An 18,950-nucleotide genomic window follows, 5' to 3' on the forward strand; every position below is an offset into this window, starting at 1 on the left:
AATAAAATCCTCGTAACAATTTGCACAAGTATATTTTAAGTAAATTTTACTGCTATAATATCAAGTACAACTTACGTGTCATTATCAAGTAAAATTTACTTAGTATTGAATGTAACGCTCATGAAGAAATTAAGTAAAAATTACCTATTTACATTTCATTTAGAAGTTATATTTATTTAAAGTAATTAAGTAAAGTTTATTTATTGTTTTATAATTAGGAAGCTTGCTTTTATGAAATTATTAAGTAAATCTTACCATTTAATGAAGTAAATAAGTAGATTTTATTTAAGTTTTTTTGTTTTCATTTACTTAGTTTTATGAAATTATAATACTCCTATAATTATGTAAACATTGCTAATTTCTTTTTTATAATCATGAACATAAATAAATTAACATTTTCTCTATATTTTTCACGAATCACACAATTAAAATACAATTAAACAGTTTATTTTTCAGTCATCAAAAAATGTTCTTCATACAAAAATGAACATTCACAGTCATCTCTTGACACAGGTGAATTCAGTAAAACTTCAGAATTATACTGTAACCCTTGTTTTAAACATAACAAATGTATAAAAAAAAATATATATATGCAAAACATTCAACATTCAAAACAGCACTCTGAAATAGTGAACTTTTAAAGAATACCATTACAACTTTAATGTATTAAAACATGAACAGCTGAATGTTTAAACAGTTACATCATACCATAGCATTTAATACAACTTCATCCTTAATCTTTGAACTTTTGGGTAAAGATTAAAGGAGAACTCCGGTCATTTTTTGGTAAATTTGGAGTGCTGTCAGTACAGAGAACAACGACAAAAATCGGTGTTGCCTACACCGTGTTATCCTCTTTTTAAAAATTTGCACCCTGTTGACTTCAATGGGGCAAGTACTAAACCTGCTTTTAGCCTCGTAACATCCTTGATGTGTCATTACAAGTGCACAGCCATGTGAGTGATTCCTTCAGAGTGAACACGGGTGAATCTGACTGCAGTAGATGTGAAAGATATGGATAAAAGTGATGTTAATTCAGCCAGTGCACATACCTGTATTTACTTCCTGTTTTCGGTTCGAAGTCCACAGTAGACGATTGTCGAGTTCTCCACTGTTGCTGAGTTACCTATGATCTACTGCAGTCAGATTCACCCGTGTTCACTCTGAAGGAATCACTCACATTAGCTGTGCACTTGTAATGACACATCAAGGATGTTAAGAGGCTAAAAGCAGGTTTAAAACGTGCCCCATTTAAAGGGTTACTTCAGGATTTAGCATTAAGCTTTGTATTAGTAGAAAACCTGTAGTATTTTCGAATTACCATGCTTTCCACCCTCATATCCCCCTGAGAGGAGAGATTTATGTATTTTTTGTCTGGAAAAAATCCTCCGATGACGCAAAAATCGTCATTTTGCGTCATCGGAGGATTTTCTGGCCAGAGGCTAAAGACTACAGCCAGTAGATGGTGTTGTTCCGCATGTTTTCAGCCCGCCCATAGAGGGTGGGATCTCACTCACAGAATGTACACACAGTCAGCCGTCTTTCTTTGGAAGCTAAGCTATCAGGCTCTTGTTCTGTGGAGAAAGCTGAATAGTAGGAGAAAGCTGAGTAAGTATGGGTAACCATCCTCCTTTTCCCGGACATGTCCGGCGGGCGAGGATCGTTCAAAATGTCCGGGATTCGGCTTTTGCTTTCTGCGGTCGCCATTCATTGTTTACATGCACACCTCATGTTTCAATCTAACTGAATTCATTCCGATCGGTGAATCTGAATGTAGTGTTTACATGAACGCTAAACAAGTGATCGGTTGATGTGCGTTTTAACATTGCTAAGAAAATTCCCGCACCTCCGTTGCGAGACCGGCGCGTCTCAGTAATCACGCCACCGGCCTCGCGTCGTTCTCCCGCGGCCGTCAGCCTCGTCCTGCTTGCCACAGTAAACATAATGAATGGCGACTGTAGAACGCAAAAGCCGAATCCCGGACATTTTGGGCGATCCCGAAATCCCAGGCAGACTCCTCACGGAGACTCACTAGTAGCCTAACCTTTTTTTCAACTGCGCTGTCTTACCGGTAGGCGTGGCCTCCTAGGGCAGCGAAGCAAGTGCATTCTGGGAGTTGTTGTCTTTCATCCACATAAGCCAAAAATACATTTTCTGGCTTTTCTCAGTCTAGAAAGCTCCAAATTAAAAAATTTCTTCACATTTCTTCTACATAAATGACCTATTTTAAATACACATTCATCTTCCCAGAGGTGAAGTATCCCTTTAAGTCAACAGGGTGCAAACAGGGCAGCAAAAAAAAAAAAGGATAACACGTGTAGGCAACACCGATTTTTGTCGTTGTTCTCTGTACTGACAGCACTTCAAATTTACAAAAAAATATTAAAATTGACCGGAGTTCTCCTTTAAGAAGGATGGATGCATCAATTGGATCTTCTCCATCAGCACCATGGATGGACGACCAGTATTTGAATGATGTGCTGAGTGATGTCACTGCAGCTGTCCTCCTGCATACAGTTTAGAAGAAAAAATATAAATCTTTTGAGAAACAAAAATAGAAAGTGACTTCATTATCACAACAGAATGAACACATACACTTACTAAAAAAAGTATTATCTCTATGATCAACTTAGCGCACGATGCTTTTAGAAACACAGACCTTATTTTGAGACCTCATTTATGCACGATTTAGTGCAATTGAAAAATTGTAGCTTTATGTGTAGACCTTCCTGGGCAATATTCATTAAGAAAATTCAAACTTTTCCATAGTCAACAGTATAACGTTAACGTTATTTAACGTTACAGCAGGAAAGCGGTTAATGTTAATTTTAAGGCCTAATGTTAGCAAGCTAACGTTAGCAGTTACAACGGTATCCAATCAGTTTGAATTTTTTACACGAAAAACAGTGCTTTGTGAATCTATAAAACTATTGAAAACTTTTCCGATTAAATATCCGTTAACTAATGTAGGAAGTGAAATGTAAAGGCGGGGTTATAACGTTAATGTAATATGGATAACCCAGACCCGTTACGAGGCCATGTTAAGATCCATGTTATAAGACCGCGGGCAGTTATACGATAATGTCTATTGAGTCAAGTAAACAAGAATCATCAATCAAAATCCTCACAGACCCATCTTTTATTAAATGTAAAACAGAAAGACAAACTTACCTCAAACACGACAAAAAGCAGCCACGCAGCAGCTCGTCAATCCGTCTGACCCAAAGTGGCAGTTAGACTGTCTTGTCCAAACACGCATGTGCGGATTCAAACGCGCTATACTTTTTCGATTAAAATTTACTTAAAATTACTATGTTTATGTGAAGTGACTATAAAATGTTTAAATATTACAAGCAAATATATAATAAGATTTACTCTTTCCAACCAGTTAATTTATTACTTGAATTAAATGTGTAGATATTTCAAATTTTACTTAGAAAATTCTAGTTCTCATTGAATTTTAATTTTATAAAGTAAAAATTATGATGGTTAATTTAATATATATTACTATACCAAAAAGTTCGTTTTTACAGTGTACTAAATGTGCAGAGCAAGGGGTCCCGAGGACTGCAATTGAGAACCACTGTCCTAGGTGTATATGACATTCTTCTTTCAGATGAATACATAAAAAAATGTCCTGGCTCTTCCAAGCTTTATAATGGCAGTTTCTGTTTTGAAGTCCATAAAAGTGCATCTATCCATCATCAGGCGCAAGTAGCATGCGTTTGGCCGGGAACTAGAATTTTATTTTGTAACGTATTAAATATAAATATTTTTCTTACACAAACTCATCGCTTCCCTTCAGAAGGCCTTTATTAACCCCCCAGAACCATGTGGAGCACTTTTATGATGGATAGATGCACTTTTGTGGACTTCAAAACAGAAACTGCCATTCCCTGCCATTATAAAGTTTGGAAGAGCCAGGACATTTTTTAATATAACTCCGACTGTACTCGTCTGAAAAAAGAATGTCATATACACCTAGGATAACTTGAGGGTGAGTAAATCATGGGCTAATTTTCATTTTTGGGTGAACTATCCCTTTAATATCTTGAATTGTTTTAGAAAAGCAATAGCCTAACACAATGCACTTTTGTGTTGGTCGGTCTAATGATCAGCATGGCTGTGATTAACCAAGCAGCTGAATAACATGTGTTCAAAAGAATTCTTGTTCATGTCATCTTGAATCAAATTGATAAGTCATCATCAAAATGGTCCATTAGCCTGAACACAAAACTCGTGTTCTTAGGAAATGGACTTGAAATGGCCCCACTTAAAAAAAATAAAAAAAGTGTAATTCGTCTTTGCTAATTATTGGCCTTGACTTTCAATCCCGGGCTATCCCACTTTCTATTATTGCGCTCAGTGCCGACTGAAAGAGCGGGAGCGGCTTGAATGTGCTGCTATCAAATATCCTTTGACAGCCATGCATGCTTGTTCTTCAAGGCTCGTGCGTCACAGCTGCATTTAAACACGCCCCTTTCAAACGCTTGTTGAATAGGAATGACAAGGAAACATGACAAGCGCTAAAGATGAATCTTGTACACCGTTATAACTGCGTGCGTCCTCAACCTTTCGCATCGCTTCGCCATTTGAACACCGCTCTACCGCTGTAAATCTGAACGGAGCCACGGGGAAAGCCGCTTGGGACCCAGCCAAAAATTACAACTGAAAGCAGAAACCCAACCCTGCTTCGATTACGCACCGAGAGAGGGAGCACGCTGATAGTGACAGCGGCACTTCAACAACTCCTGTGTATGATCGACCGTACTCTACTTGATCCGTTTTCTGCCGTGCACCCTCAAAGGATGTAGACCTTGGCCTGCTGTCTTTGGCATGTACGTTTTAACGTGACTTGTCGCCAGTGGCTCGACAACGCTGTGTTTCAACAGGCAATGCCTTCCTTACGCCTTTTGTGGCGCAAACTACAACAACCACACGCGTGTGTCAGCGATTCGTTGTTTTACGTGTGTATACGTGTGTTGATAATTTAAAATGCCTAGGTTTTGATTTAAATACTTTTATAAGGACGGAAAATAGCGTATTCTGCTGGGAGGAGCAATAAGGAGCTCTATCTACTCTTCGGCTTCCACGGCAATATCACGGTGTTTTTTTGATGGAGCTGGAGAATATTGTTGCAAACACGGTACTCTTAAAGGCAAGAGAGGGTGAGTACGGAAAATGAAAATGTGATATATTATAATTATTTTAATCGTATGTAGTTTGCTAGTTTTTACAGCCAGGAAAAACCCTCAAACCGCTGCTCGTGCAGCTTTTGTGATGATGTAATCTCAAACAGATGCTGTGTGAATTTATCTAGTACGACATGCAACATTGTTTCGAACACCTCCAGCGGTTCTTTCATCTGTTATCGACGTCATGACGCCAGCGTCATAATGCTATAACATTGTATCTTTTGACAGTTGGTACGTGTTTACGGGTTGAACGCCCGAAAACATAAGCTTCCCGCATCCGTTTAACGAGCTGAACGTGATTATGTGATTTTTAAAAATGCAAGTGAAGTGTGGAGATACTACAAACTTCTCGCGTTGAATAGCCCGTTTTGGTGGTATTTTCTATAGGCTACAATTCATTTCCAGTGAGGTAGGCTATAACGTGAGCTGTGTCATTGTGTAAGGAAATGGTATGCTACAGCTGCCACCTTTTTAATGTTTTTTTCCACAAAAACACGCACTACTGATGTTATCTCGGTAGGTCCGCCAAACCAGGTCAGCAGTCGATAAGGCGAAGCGAACTACTGTCTACGACGTTACCGCGAATACCACAATAACCGCTAACTTCCTTCCTTTGCTCGTGTTTTGATATAACGTTACGTCTTAGCCAGACGACCGTTGTTACACTGGAGCTTGAATTGATTTAGATTCAAAGTGAATCAAATGTAAACCTGGTCCACAATCCTAGGGTAGAAAGAGTTTTAGTATGTGTTGTGTTTTTGTCAGGCCTCGAATTGAATTACCATAGGACAGGTGATAAAGGCTAGCATAAAACAAAGCAACGTTTTTAGTTTTACATATTCCCCATTTTGACAATCAGTGTGAGAAATGATTTTAGCTAAGCTGCTCTCTTGAACCTGTGTGCATCATGGAAAACTATAACGGAGTCCTGATGGGTCTTGGGAACCTGTTTTAGATATGGAACAGGCTGTCTGTTTCAAAAGGAACATAATTAAAATGTAAATTCCATTTACATTTTACACTTCTCTTTTTTGTTTAGAAGGTGAATCTGAAGTGAATTGCTAACTCTTGAATCCCAATCTATAGTTACAATTCAAACATTCATTCAGATTTTGCTGCTTGCAGTTTGTTGTGATCTCCAGTTACATCTCAGTGCTGCCATTCATCTTGTGCTTCTTGCCATCTGTCGTGATACTTCAGAGCTCAGTTATGACATTGTTCAGCAAAAATTGCAAAATATGGAGCTGGTGAACCTTGTTAACCATAGCTTCCACAAACGTCTTGCACCACTGGCTCCATTAATTACCCAAATTCTCTTGTGGACTGAAGGCACAAGCCCAGACATTCAATTCCTGTGCTCATTGTTGCCCTTAGCCCAGAGTTTACCATAAATGACCAGGTTTTGACAAGTGTTAGATTTACAGTGTACCCTCACTATGTTGTTGAACAGAGAAGCACTAGCCTAGGCCAGTGATGTTAGCTGATCTATAGACAAATAATGTATAGAATTTTTTTTTTAAATGATGAAGCTGAGTTTATTTTGCTTTTCCACACTTCAGATAGTAGACTAAAGAGTTTCTCTCAATAGACAGCAGGGTTTGCAGTAGGGCTGAACGATTAATTGCATTTGCGATAATATCGCGATATGATGAAATGCGATTTTTTTAACCGCAAAGCTGCGATTATAGTCTGGTCACGTGACACGCGAGAGTAAACAAGTCTGTAGGTATTGCAGATGAAGCATCAACTTGGCACGCGACACATACAGACCTGGCTACAGGAAATAACAGTTTATGTTTAATTTATGTGATATTGTGTTATAGATTCTCTCCAACGATTCTGTATCGATTAAGATAATTTCAGATTTATATCTGAGCTTAGTTTTAAACACATACGTGATGACGCGTGTGCATAACAACCGTATTCTGCTTGCTTCTAATTCCTCTGTCTCTCTCTCTCTCACACACACACACACACACACACACACGACACCACTCGAACCTTACGAGAAATAAGTTAATAAAGTTCGGAAAAGTTTAAGCGAATTACAAGGACATTCGCGGGCTTCATTGCACAAAATATGAGAGATGCGCGGTCTGCGTGATGTTACTTTTGTAGTGCGCGGTCTCGCCCGCCGGTATTTTACTTACAAATGTTCTAAGAAGGCATCATATGTCTTGGAATGCAGTTGGCTTATATATTAAAAATATGAAAATCACCGACAGAAGCTGCTTTCAATTTCAAATACTCACGTGCGCTTTGCGAAGAGCGTTTGAGCATGCGGCTGTGAGCGACTCTGTCTACGTGGTTAAATGTAGGCTACTTGCATCTCAAAATGCTTTTATGACGCGAAATTAATGTGACACAGTCAGTTATTAAACAGACAGGACAAACCACATCTTATAATTTCAAAAGAGATGAAAACGTTCAGACAGCCTACTCTTAAATACTGAAAGCACTCTTTGTTTATTGCTTGTAATATTTTTTTCCCTTTGTTATTTGTTTTGAAGCTATATTTGTTAAAATTATTAACATGTAATTGTATTAATTTAGTTTTTTAATGTGTAATTATTATAAGTAGGCCTACTTATAATTATGTAATTAAATATTTTAAGTTTTATTAATATGATCAATTTTTTTTAATTGATCGGCTCACGAGGTGCCTAAAGATTCCCTTCCCTATTTTACAATGATTTATTGCTTGTTTTTGTTGAATAATAGAAAAGATAAAGAGCTTAAAAAATAATCGCATATTAAATCGCAATATTGGTAAAAAAAATCGCAATTAGATTATTTTCCAAAATCGTTCAGCCCTAGTTTGCAGAGTGTTTGTGTGGACGGTAATGTGGGTGAGTGTACATAGTTTAATAGTTAAAGGAACATTTCACAACACTTAGTACAAATATTGAAAAAAGCCTTTTTACAAACATGTTTCTCGTCATGCTACTGCTCTTATTCATGTTGAAACCCTTCTGAACATACAGTGAACATCAGGAAATCAAAAGTGGGCTTTTTAAAGTGGGCTTGTGTGTATTGATGTGTGCAGTTGTCTATGTGTGTGAGAGGGCACTTGTTCAGTGAGGGTCTGCTTTGTTTGTTCTGTATCCATATGTGTGACCCCCCCCCCCCCCCCCCCCCCCCATTTGTTTATCACGCTGTGTTTGGAGCAGAAAATGAAGCGCAAGGCACGCAGACTCTCGTCCAAATGTTCGACTAGCAGCAGATAACAGGAAAAGCAGAGTTTACAGGCCACACAGTCTGTTTACATGGCTGAAGCCACGCTTCCGAAATCATTAGAGAGTCCGGCCAGAGCCAGGCAGTCCCAAACTAAACAGAAATCCCATCTACGTCTGCTATGATATTCTGCTTGGAGATATTCAGGAGCAGACATTGAAAAAGGTAGGCCCCTTGTGTGTAGTCTTAGTTTGTACTGAATTCTTAATTATTCATGTAGCCTGCCATAAGCCTATGACAGTTTGACTAACTTTCTCTTTGATCTGTCAGTCCACTTTGACGTAGTCAGAGCTCGGAAAACATGTTGCACTAATGCACATTATAATATTGAAGCCCAGTGAAAGATAAAGAGTTTACAAAAATAAATTTCTCACTCCACTCAACTGTGAGATGTAAAGGCATGGGGTTCTATATTATAGGGACTTCTTGTGTCACATCATGAACTGCGCTCTAACATTTTGGAATGCAGACACATTAAATTGAGCTAGCATTGCAGTATGTTTTGGGCATGCTCACCCTTTCCTGCCACCACTAGTGACATAATTTCCTACGGTAACACCGTGTTTACACCGGACGCAAGCGGCGTGACTTGACAAAATACAATAGAACCCATTATAATCAGTGATGCTGTCCACACTGGATGCGACGCGACTCCCAACAGTAAACTGATGCCTGGTTCTATTTCTGACATATTCCATATTCCAAACAAATAGATTTGCAATGGTTGCGACATGTCCAGTGTAGACACAGACAGCCTCTTGCTGTTGCGCCGCAACTTTCTGCATCAAGTGAAGCGATCCATTGTTATAGTAAGTCCCAATGCACATATGCCTACATTATGCAGATCTTTAAGCCTAGTAAATTTCCACAAATATGAGCTGAAAGAATTGATTAGATTTATGAGGGAAGTTAATTCGCAAATGGAGAAATATCAAGATGACATAAGGGAAACTTAACAGTCAAGTTCATGACCTCAGATATCAGGTGTGATTATTATAGACAGACAATACAGGCAGATAGGTCATAAAAAATAGCCTCATTGTCTTCAGTCCAGGGTCAGCTCAGAGTAGGATGTAAAGTCAACATTAAATCAAATCTGACCCCGTTTAGTTTTTTTTTATGCAACGTGAATGATTCATTGGTGGATGTTATTCCAAAGAAATATGTTTTTCTTCATAATCCTTAAATGTATTAAGGTGCTCTTCCTCTGAAACAACTTTCCTTTTCAGCTGATGTCACTGATGACACTTATTATTTAGGCATTATTTTAGCAATCTTTCATTTGATTTGGTTTTATTCTATTATGGATCATCACCCACTTTTTACCATCCAACCCCTACTTTTTCCTCGTGAACAGTTTGATTAATTATGGTTTGGAGGTGGAATAAACAGTAAATCAAATAATAGTAAAAGATCTATGAGGAAAATAATTACTATCATTTGTAGTATCAAATCTCAATATAGGTTTGAATCTTATCCTGCCTCACCATTCTATTTGATCACAATTCAGAGGGTAATGATTTGATTATAAAATGATGCTCAATATATCACGATGGAGCTTCATCCAATTCTTTTTTAAATAATAATTTCTACATTAATAATCACAATATATATATTTTTTTAACTCTTTGCTATTAAAAATAAGAACAAAGCTGCAAATAACAACCAGTAGAACAAATACAAGAAAGAAACGTGTACTTTAATGTGTGAAACGTGTGTAAGTGCTTTACATTTTTTTTTCTTTTTATATCTATTTAACTGAAGCTTTCAAGTATGAAATAATACAGAAATTGAATAATTAATTGTAGAAATAATTACAATTACATTAATTACAAATAAACTATATAAATTACTTATATAAAGTTATTATATAAAGCTGAAAAGTTATTCTGTTAAGAGCAGTGAGTGATTCCCTCTTTTCTTTTCTTTTTTGATTAACAATAATGATGCAGATAGTAGCAGGTTTGTTATATTAAGACCTAATGCATGGATCTAATTTAATGTTACACATCAGATCCCCCCCCCCCAACTGTTTGTTCACTTAAGACATAACTGACTATGTTTACGCGAATACTCGAAATTCTGAAATAATTCTGTGTAATCTGACAGGTCAAGCACAATACGCTGCTAAAGAGAACTGAATTCGGGATCAAATTGTGTCTGAGAGAGGTGTCTTTCTGTGCACGCGCTTCGGATGTGTGTCAGGCAGTGCAAGATTATTTTTGTGGCTCTTTTTATCATAAAATCATGTCCCGCACTTTATTTTCTCTTTTAATGCATGTTCTTTTCGTAAAAAACGAAATGTGCCCAAATATCTGCTTTCAAGAAGTCATTATCTGCGAACATCAGATGCAGGTGCATAGTGCATAGGCGAAGGACATATGCATTTTTTTATTTTTTTATTAATGTATGGTAAGAGTACTTTATTTCACAACAAAACATTACATTAATATGTATGATTGGCCTATTTCATTTTTAAAATATAAGATTATTTCATTTTTATGCAGAATTGTTCACACCTGCATTGTGATGCAGTGTAAAAAGTATTCCCATGTTTTCATAACTTTGACAATTGATTGTTGTCAGTGCATTTTCTGGACAACTGGTCAGTCTTAAAGGTGCAGTAAGCGATTTCTGAGAAACTCTGTTGAAAGTGAATCGGACCAAGCACAACACACTTGTAGCCAATCAGCAGTAGGAGGCATTTATGCTGTTCCATCAGCTCCATCTGATGTCAGTGAATGTGCATTTTCATTCAGCCACTGTTCCGTCATGCTGCACATGCGTGTTTGGCTTGTTTAAACAAGTGTGTGTGCATGCTTCTTTGACGCAGCATACAGCTGTGTTGAAAAAGTATTCTTAAAATGCAATCTAAAAAATCGGAATAATTCATAATAAATAATTATTCACGGTATTTTGAAGGGCCCACAATAACAATATTGTGCATATTCATTACTGTGATACATCGTTGTTGGCACATGTCTAGGGAGGAAAGAGAGTGAACGAGGGAGATTTGAAGAAAGACTACAGAAAGAGAGATGGCTGAGAGACATTACAAAAGAGAAATGGTCAGAGAAATATCACTGGAAAAAGAAGGCTTACGAGCTTTAAGACCCAAGTTAATATTAGAAAGGATTTTATTTTTCCTTGTAGTTTGTTCGTCATCTTTTCTTTATTTTTTGTGAAGCCTTATTTTGCTTTGCTTCAGCTATAATAAAGAGACATCCACTCTTGCATTGCATGTTTGTGCATTTTGGGGGCTGAGCAATGAATCGAGGGGTGTGTTTGTTTGGGTTGATTTCATGATTTCGATTTTATTTTTAAATGTTTAACTAGTAAACTTAAAAACATAACTACAATGTGATTCAAGTAACATTCTCTTTATTAACCATCTTTTCAAAAAAGTTATATTATATATAAGTTATATATAAGTGCACCACACCTGAAGTGATCAACATGGTGTAAATGTAAAACAAATGACTTGTTTGTTAAATATCTTTGCAGAAAATATGCATGAACTATGAAGGCAAAAATGGTACAAATGTATCTTAAACATATCCTATATACTATAGCGTTTGAAAGCAGTGGATCCCTAATAAATCCACTGATAAACTTTCAAGAAGCTTTCAAATGCTCCCCTGTGTAACTGTTTAAGCACTTGGTGAAGACAACATGTTTTTGAAGCGTTGATCATTGTAGCCAATCACAGATGTTGAGCACGTGAACACAACGACCAATCAGTGACATATATGTTGAGTGTGTAAACACAATGGCCATTCAGAGACATATATTTTGAGTGTGTGGACACAATAGCCACCCAGAGGTGTTTAAAAAAATCCGTTCAGCATCACTCAAAATGCTAGAGGAAAATGCTGGTATCGAAAAATGCTTATATGTTTAAAATGTCAGTACCGGCTTGGTACCAAAGTCGGTACTTTTGGCAACACTAATCCTGACCCATCCCAATTTGTAGATTGTTCCATTATTAAGCTGACAGAATTACAGTAAATGTACCATGGAGCAATAACTAAGAGCAGCCCTTTTAACCAGGACTTTAGGTAAAAAAAAATTCCTTTGGCATTCTCTCATGGAAGTACCATTGTATTGGTTTCTTTTCAAAGAATGAGTGAGTGAGTGACTGTGTCTGAGAGATGGTGGGGGGTGAATTCCTAAGCAAGGCTGTAATCTGACCCTGGCCTCCAAAGACAGCATAGGCGATGTGGAGTGCACGTCGTAACCCATGACGACGGCGGAGGGGGCTCTCCTTCCCATTCAAGAACTCTGGATCTGGCAGACTGCTCCTCTTTGCTGGAAACTGCCGTGTGAAATCCTGAAGAATAAACAACACCATCCAGACCCATGTAAAGAGGTAGTCAGAGGCAAATGAGGAGACTGAAGTACAGAGAGCAAAAAAAGAGTGATAGAGAATGCAAGGCAATGAACGAAAGGAGAAAGAACTAAGAAGAAATATTGTGTCACACACATAACAAGCGGGAAATCTGCTGCTGCTGCTGCTTTGGCCAGATGCTAAAAAGTTGCGCCACTGCGTTGAGAAATTACATTCTTGTGTTGTTAATACACAGCTTCCAGTGTTAAAATGCACTCTTGTCGTAGAAGCGTCGTCTTACGTAGTTTTACACTATCATAGGTGATTCTTGCTAAAGGAAGGATCTACTAGGCATGGGCAATGATTTTGCTGGTTGTATACAGTTAAGCTACTGAATGTTGCTGTTTTTTTTTTTTTACGATAAAACAGCTCATTTAATAGTATCTAATAGTAATAGTATTTTTTTTAATATATATATACACTCACCTAAAGGATTATTAGGAACACCTCATAATTTCTCATTAATGCAATTATCTAATCAACCAATCACATGGCAGTTGCTTCAATAAATTTAGGGGTGTGGTCCTGGTCAAGACAATCTCCTGAACTCCAAACTGAATGTCAGAATGGGAAAGAAAGGTGATTTAAGCAATTTTGAGAGTGGCATGGTTGTTGGTGCCAGACGGGCCGGTCTGAGTATTCCACAATCTGCTCAGTTACTGGGATTTTCACGCACAACTATTTCTAGGGTTTACAAAGAATGGTGTGAAAAGGGAAAAACATCTAGTATGCGGCAGTCCTGTGGGCGAAAATGCCTTGTTGATGCTAGAGGTCAGAGGAGAATGGGCCGACTGATTCAAGCTGATAGAAGAGCAACTTTGACTGAAATAACCACTCGTTACAACCGAGGTATGCAGCAAAGCATTTGTGAAGCCACAACACGCACAACCTTGAGGCGGATGGGCTACAACAGCGGAAGACCCCACCGGGTACCACTCATCTCCACTACAAATAGGAAAAAAGAGGCTACAATTTGCACGAGCTCACCAAAATTGGACAGTTGAAGACTGGAAAAATGTTGCCTGGTCTGATGAGTCTCGATTTCTGTTGAGACATTCAGATGGTAGAGTCAGAATTTGGCGTAAACAGAATGAGAACATGGATCCATCATGCCTTGTTACCACTGTGCAGGCTGGTGGTGGTGGTGAAATGGTGTGGGGGATGTTTTCTTGGCACACTTTAGGCCCCTTAGTGCCAATTGGGCATCGTTTAAATGCCATGGCCTACCTGAGCATTGTTTCTGACCATGTCCATCCCTTTATGACCACCATGTACCCATCCTCTGATGGCTACTTCCAGCAGGATAATGCACCATGTCACAAAGCTCGAATCATTTCAAATTGGTTTCTTGAACATGACAATGAGTTCACTGTACTAAAATGGCCCCCACAGTCACCAGATCTCAACCCAATAGAGCATCTTTGGGATGTGGTGGAACGGGAGCTTCGTGCCCTGGATGTGCATCCCACAAATCTCCATCAACTGCAAGATGCTATCCTATCAATATGGGCCAACATTTCTAAAGAATGCTTTCAGCACCTTGTTGAATCAATGCCACGTAGAATTAAGGCAGTTCTGAAGGCGAAAGGGGGTCAAACACAGTATTAGTATGGTGTTCCTAATAATCCTTTAGGTGAGTGTGTGTGTGTGTATGTGTGTGTGTGTGTATATATATATATATATATATATATATATATATATATATATATATATATATATATATATATATATATATATAATACTATAATACTATAATACTATATACTATAATACTTTGAATACTGTGTTAGTTGCTTTCGATCAAAATGTCTGTCAAATGCGTAAATGTGAATGCAAATTTATGATTTGATCTTCATTTGCTGCAGCAAGCTGAAGTTTTTGTGTGAATCCATTATTCTTTTGAATAATTCTAATTAATTCACAGAAATGAATCATAGAAATGTCAGTGTGCCATTTATTTGTAGTTAATGAAAATATTTCATTACTTTTAGTTAGTACTACCAAGTACTATGTAGGCCCTATTGATATATTGGTGCATATAGCATAACTGAAATTATTAAACATAATTCTTGGCAGTGTTCATTCAGTGAAAAACTGTAAATCTACCATGATTATTTTAGACTAAATTAGATTTTTGATCAAAATAGATAATGTATTTACTGTACTGCTTGATCAAACAAATCTTAAATTTTTCTAAATAAAAAAAAACAATCGTTTCATGTTGGTTCATAGCAATGTTATATGAATATGACAATGGGATATATTTTATTAACCGTCTTCTAAATGCAAAAATTTGTCATTTTTTTACTATTGCTACTTTGAGTAGGCCAGGCATACATAATTCTCACATAACATTTTGCTGAACCATTGTTTATCCACACCCAGTCTAGCAGTGAGTGCCGCATTAGATAGATGTGTTGTGGTACAAGCAGCACAGATATGTAGCAGAAGTGCTGAAGCTTGTGTTGGGCCGAGACTGATAGGCGTGAAAATTGAATTTGACTTGCTGTAAATGGCCAGTTGGTTTGCGAGCGGACGTCTGTTGCCTTAGCTGATGTCATTTCTGTCTGATCTAATTCCACACGGTCAATATCCATCCTAACTTGTTGACTGACTTGTGGCGTTGGTCACATTTAGAAGTGGTCGAGGGGAAAGTTGCGTGTGCTACTGAAATGGCTGGGTTATGTTTGAAGTCAGACTTCAATGTTTTTTATTCAAATGTGGATGTATCAAGAGAAGAGAGCAGGGTGTTTGGGAAATGTATCCACATGTTAAAATCTAGAAAAAGTATGACCTCCACTGTCAAGGACGTGTCCCTTTCCTAGTTATTAGATATGGGCCAAATTGTCCCTCCACAATATTTGATATTCTTGATGCTGCTCTGTATATTGTTAGAATGACAGAAAGTTTTAAAAGTTCATTTTTAGGATGGTCTACTTCAGTGGTCTAACTGCGTTCGTCAATGAGCGTTTGCATACACTTAACCTGATTATGCTTAATAATCTGAGTAATCTAATAATGCATGTGGTTATATAAAAACATAAACCCTCAAGGTCATAAATGGCTTAAGCATAAACAAATCGACATTTTTGCCTCTTACCCTGATTTTGCCCGGCTTGTAAACACATTAACCTGCCATCTATCGGCTTATTGAAGTGCGCATGTGTGATATGTAACCTCCACACAGTGTGAGTGGGTCAATGTAGGGGAGGAGGAAATAAATGGCAAGCTCCGACCCAAGAAATTCTTGACCCAAGATATTATAAACATGTGTTGGAAACACAGTTTACTTGTGTTGATGGATTATCTGTTTGCTTGTGAACCGGGACAACGGGTTAATTCAATAAGATGATTTTTAGGAGTTTTTCTTCATATCGGTGTGTATGTAAACATGCTCAATGTTAAAATGTTTGAAGGCGGGCTTTATTGTTCACAGAAGGCAAACATGAATTCCAGTGTGACGCTTCAGTTTTAGCAGTGAAAGAATGTGAAGATCAGCTACTGTAGACATTTAGCTAAACATGTCATATTTGACAACTGTTTTATGATAGAAATATTAACTGACCAACAACAGTAATATCCAGTCAGGCAAACTACTTGACTTTTTGTGTAATTTTGCCATTTTGAATTGAAGTGATTCATGTTATTCATAATTTAACATTCTGTCACAAGGCAATAAACATTAACAGCTGTTTTCAACATATTAGGAATTTGGTTAAAGGGATAGTTCATCCAAAAAGTTGATGGGGCCCCATTGTCTTCCATACGTATATAGTAAAATATATATATTTTTCTTCCCTTAAATCCCTTAAATCCTTTGTTTAATTCCTGTAAATGTCATAATTACACCCCTCCCCTAAACCAGTATTTAAGACATAGTTCTGAAGCCTTTCATGAAGCTATATGGCTTCAAAGTAGTCGGAATAGCTTTGTGGTCTTTTTTTGGATATTGATTGACATGGTTACTACAAACAGTTATTGTATAGAAATAAGTCATGTCAATGTAAGTAAATAAGAACTTTATGAACTGCTCACTGAAGTGGTGAAGAGGTGTTAGAACAGAGTTCCAACATAAGGAAAGGTCAAGATAGTGTGACCTTGAGCTGTCTTGGTACTCATAGAATACATTGCTGAATGATTCGATAATTGTTGGCATGAACTGGGTTTTGACAGCCCTAGAAGTACTTGGCCAAGGTGCAATCGGGGAAAATAGGGGGAAAATAATCCATCTGATCTCAATTTAAGGACTATATTAATGAATGTACACTCTTAAAAATAATGTCTATTTATTGGCATCTATGGTTCTATGAAGAACCTTTAACATCCATGGAACCTTTCCATTGCACAAAAGGTTATGATAGTGGAAAAAAAGATTTGTTACATTTAAAATTGTTCTTCACACTAAGAAAAAAGGTTCTCTTATAAACCATTCACTGAATGGTCCTTTGAAATTATTTAAATAAATAAGACAAATAATGGTGAAATTTAGACATTGATTTGCTCAATCATTTTCTCATTTTTTAATTCTAAGAAATTAATATAGTGATATTTGAGTATCACCTGCTGTTTACTTGCCTGTCATTGTAGAGAAAAGCTAAATAATGTCTCCCGTAAAGGTTAGTGCTACAGTGGAGAGAATTTGGACTTGAGACTTTAGAATGTTAGATGGTGGCTTGTAAAGGTGTAAAATAGAGTTCCATTGCATTTTCACATCAAAATAAAGAATGAACAACTTTTGATAAAACTAAAGCATGTCGCAACAGGTTTTGGGTGCTTGTAGTTGATGTTCCACCATGAAGAACAGCTCAGCGGTTGCATCATCAGTGAGGGCATTGACATGAAGCTAAGAATGCTGGAGTCAGAACAGCTAAACTTTCAACCACATTCTGTCCTGCTGAAATGCAGGGGAGTTTTCTTTCATTTTCATCTGCCACATTTTCCTCTAAAAGTTTTTTACAGGCTTTATTACCTGTCCTTAAATGCAGTCTCTTGCTCTCATTTTTGTGTGTGACGTAATGCAGTAAAGTTTTAAAAGCTCTTCTGAGTGGAGAGACTCTAATGGAAGGGAAGGTCCATCATCATGAAGTCTTAACCTCGCCTTCAGCCCACTCACTCTCCATGAGAGCCTGCTTGTGTTTATGTGAGAGTGAGAACAGAGCCAACTGTGAAATATTTAGTCTTAATTTCGACTGGCTGTAAAAAATACCATGCATCACCTGCATCATGGTAAAAAATACCATGCGTCACCAAATACCATGCATCACCAAAAAGCTTTTTTGCCTTTTACTTTTGGAGGTAAAAGTGGGAACGATATGATTTACCCCTGTACCATGGCGTCAACCTTGAATGTTATTTAGGACAGATGACTGGTAGAATATCTCATCACATGTCTGAAATTCTGCTTTGCATATTACAAACCATGAGAACATGCAGCCATTCTTTGCATATCGCTTTGTCCGAACAAATACAGTGTGTCCTATTGATGCAAAATTTGAATAACCTCTAATATTACAGTATAGAGAAAAGTAGGATAAGATGTGGCATCCTTAATCTTGCACACTGTTTATTTCCTGCTGTATTTCATCATACTGAGCAGTACGTGACTGAAAGATGCACATGAGAAAAATGAAAAGTATTAAGGCTCTTTTTTTTTTCTTTTTTTTTTTTCTCCTTTCAAAGTAAAGTTTTTACATGGCAGGTAAAATAATTGTTATAAATTGACTGTATAAATCCATTGCTAAAAATATGTTATAATTTAATCAATTAAGCAGTGGGGGTAAAGTGTGTGCCAGATACCTTGGGGTAAGCTGTGCCAGTGGCTCTACCAATAGTAATTGTGAGCTTTGCCTTTAAATGTATGACATAATTTACCAAAATGTTGAAAAGTTTTTACTACACTAAAATATGTCGGACAATGAATGTTTTCTTGGCTGGTTGATAATAACAGATAATAAGCCTATAAGCCCGCTGTATCATATATGATATGCCTCTAAATGATCAACATGACCAACTTCGCTGAAAAACCTGTTGTACATAATCGTCTACATGCCTTCTGTCGTCGGATTGATAGTTTAGTATACCCTTTAGTATAATTGTGAAAATGGTTCAATAAACTTGCATTTCAAGAAATTTGA

At 37.3% G+C, this 18,950-nt stretch overlaps 1 protein-coding gene across 4 annotated transcripts in view; it reads left to right on the forward strand.

Moving 5' to 3' along the window:
- Positions 1-4,477: 4,477 nt before the first annotated feature.
- The window catches only part of grk5l (G protein-coupled receptor kinase 5 like), a 64,079-nt gene continuing 49,606 nt past the window's right edge, over positions 4,478-18,950 (forward strand). For 3 of the 4 annotated variants that reach the window (XM_084388419.1, XM_084388418.1, XM_084388422.1), the window contains exon 1: positions 4,478-5,168. In XM_084388419.1, the coding sequence (XP_084244545.1) occupies positions 5,117-5,168 (52 nt within the window). In that variant the 5' untranslated portion in view covers positions 4,478-5,116. Of the gene's footprint in view, positions 5,169-8,363; positions 8,595-18,950 lie in introns of those variants that run through there. The other variant, XM_084388420.1, reaches the window with a different exon arrangement.

This window comes from Rutilus rutilus (genome assembly GCF_951802725.1).
Source record: "Rutilus rutilus genome assembly, chromosome: 19".
In the NCBI taxonomy this organism is placed as follows: Eukaryota; Metazoa; Chordata; class Actinopteri; order Cypriniformes; family Leuciscidae; genus Rutilus; species Rutilus rutilus.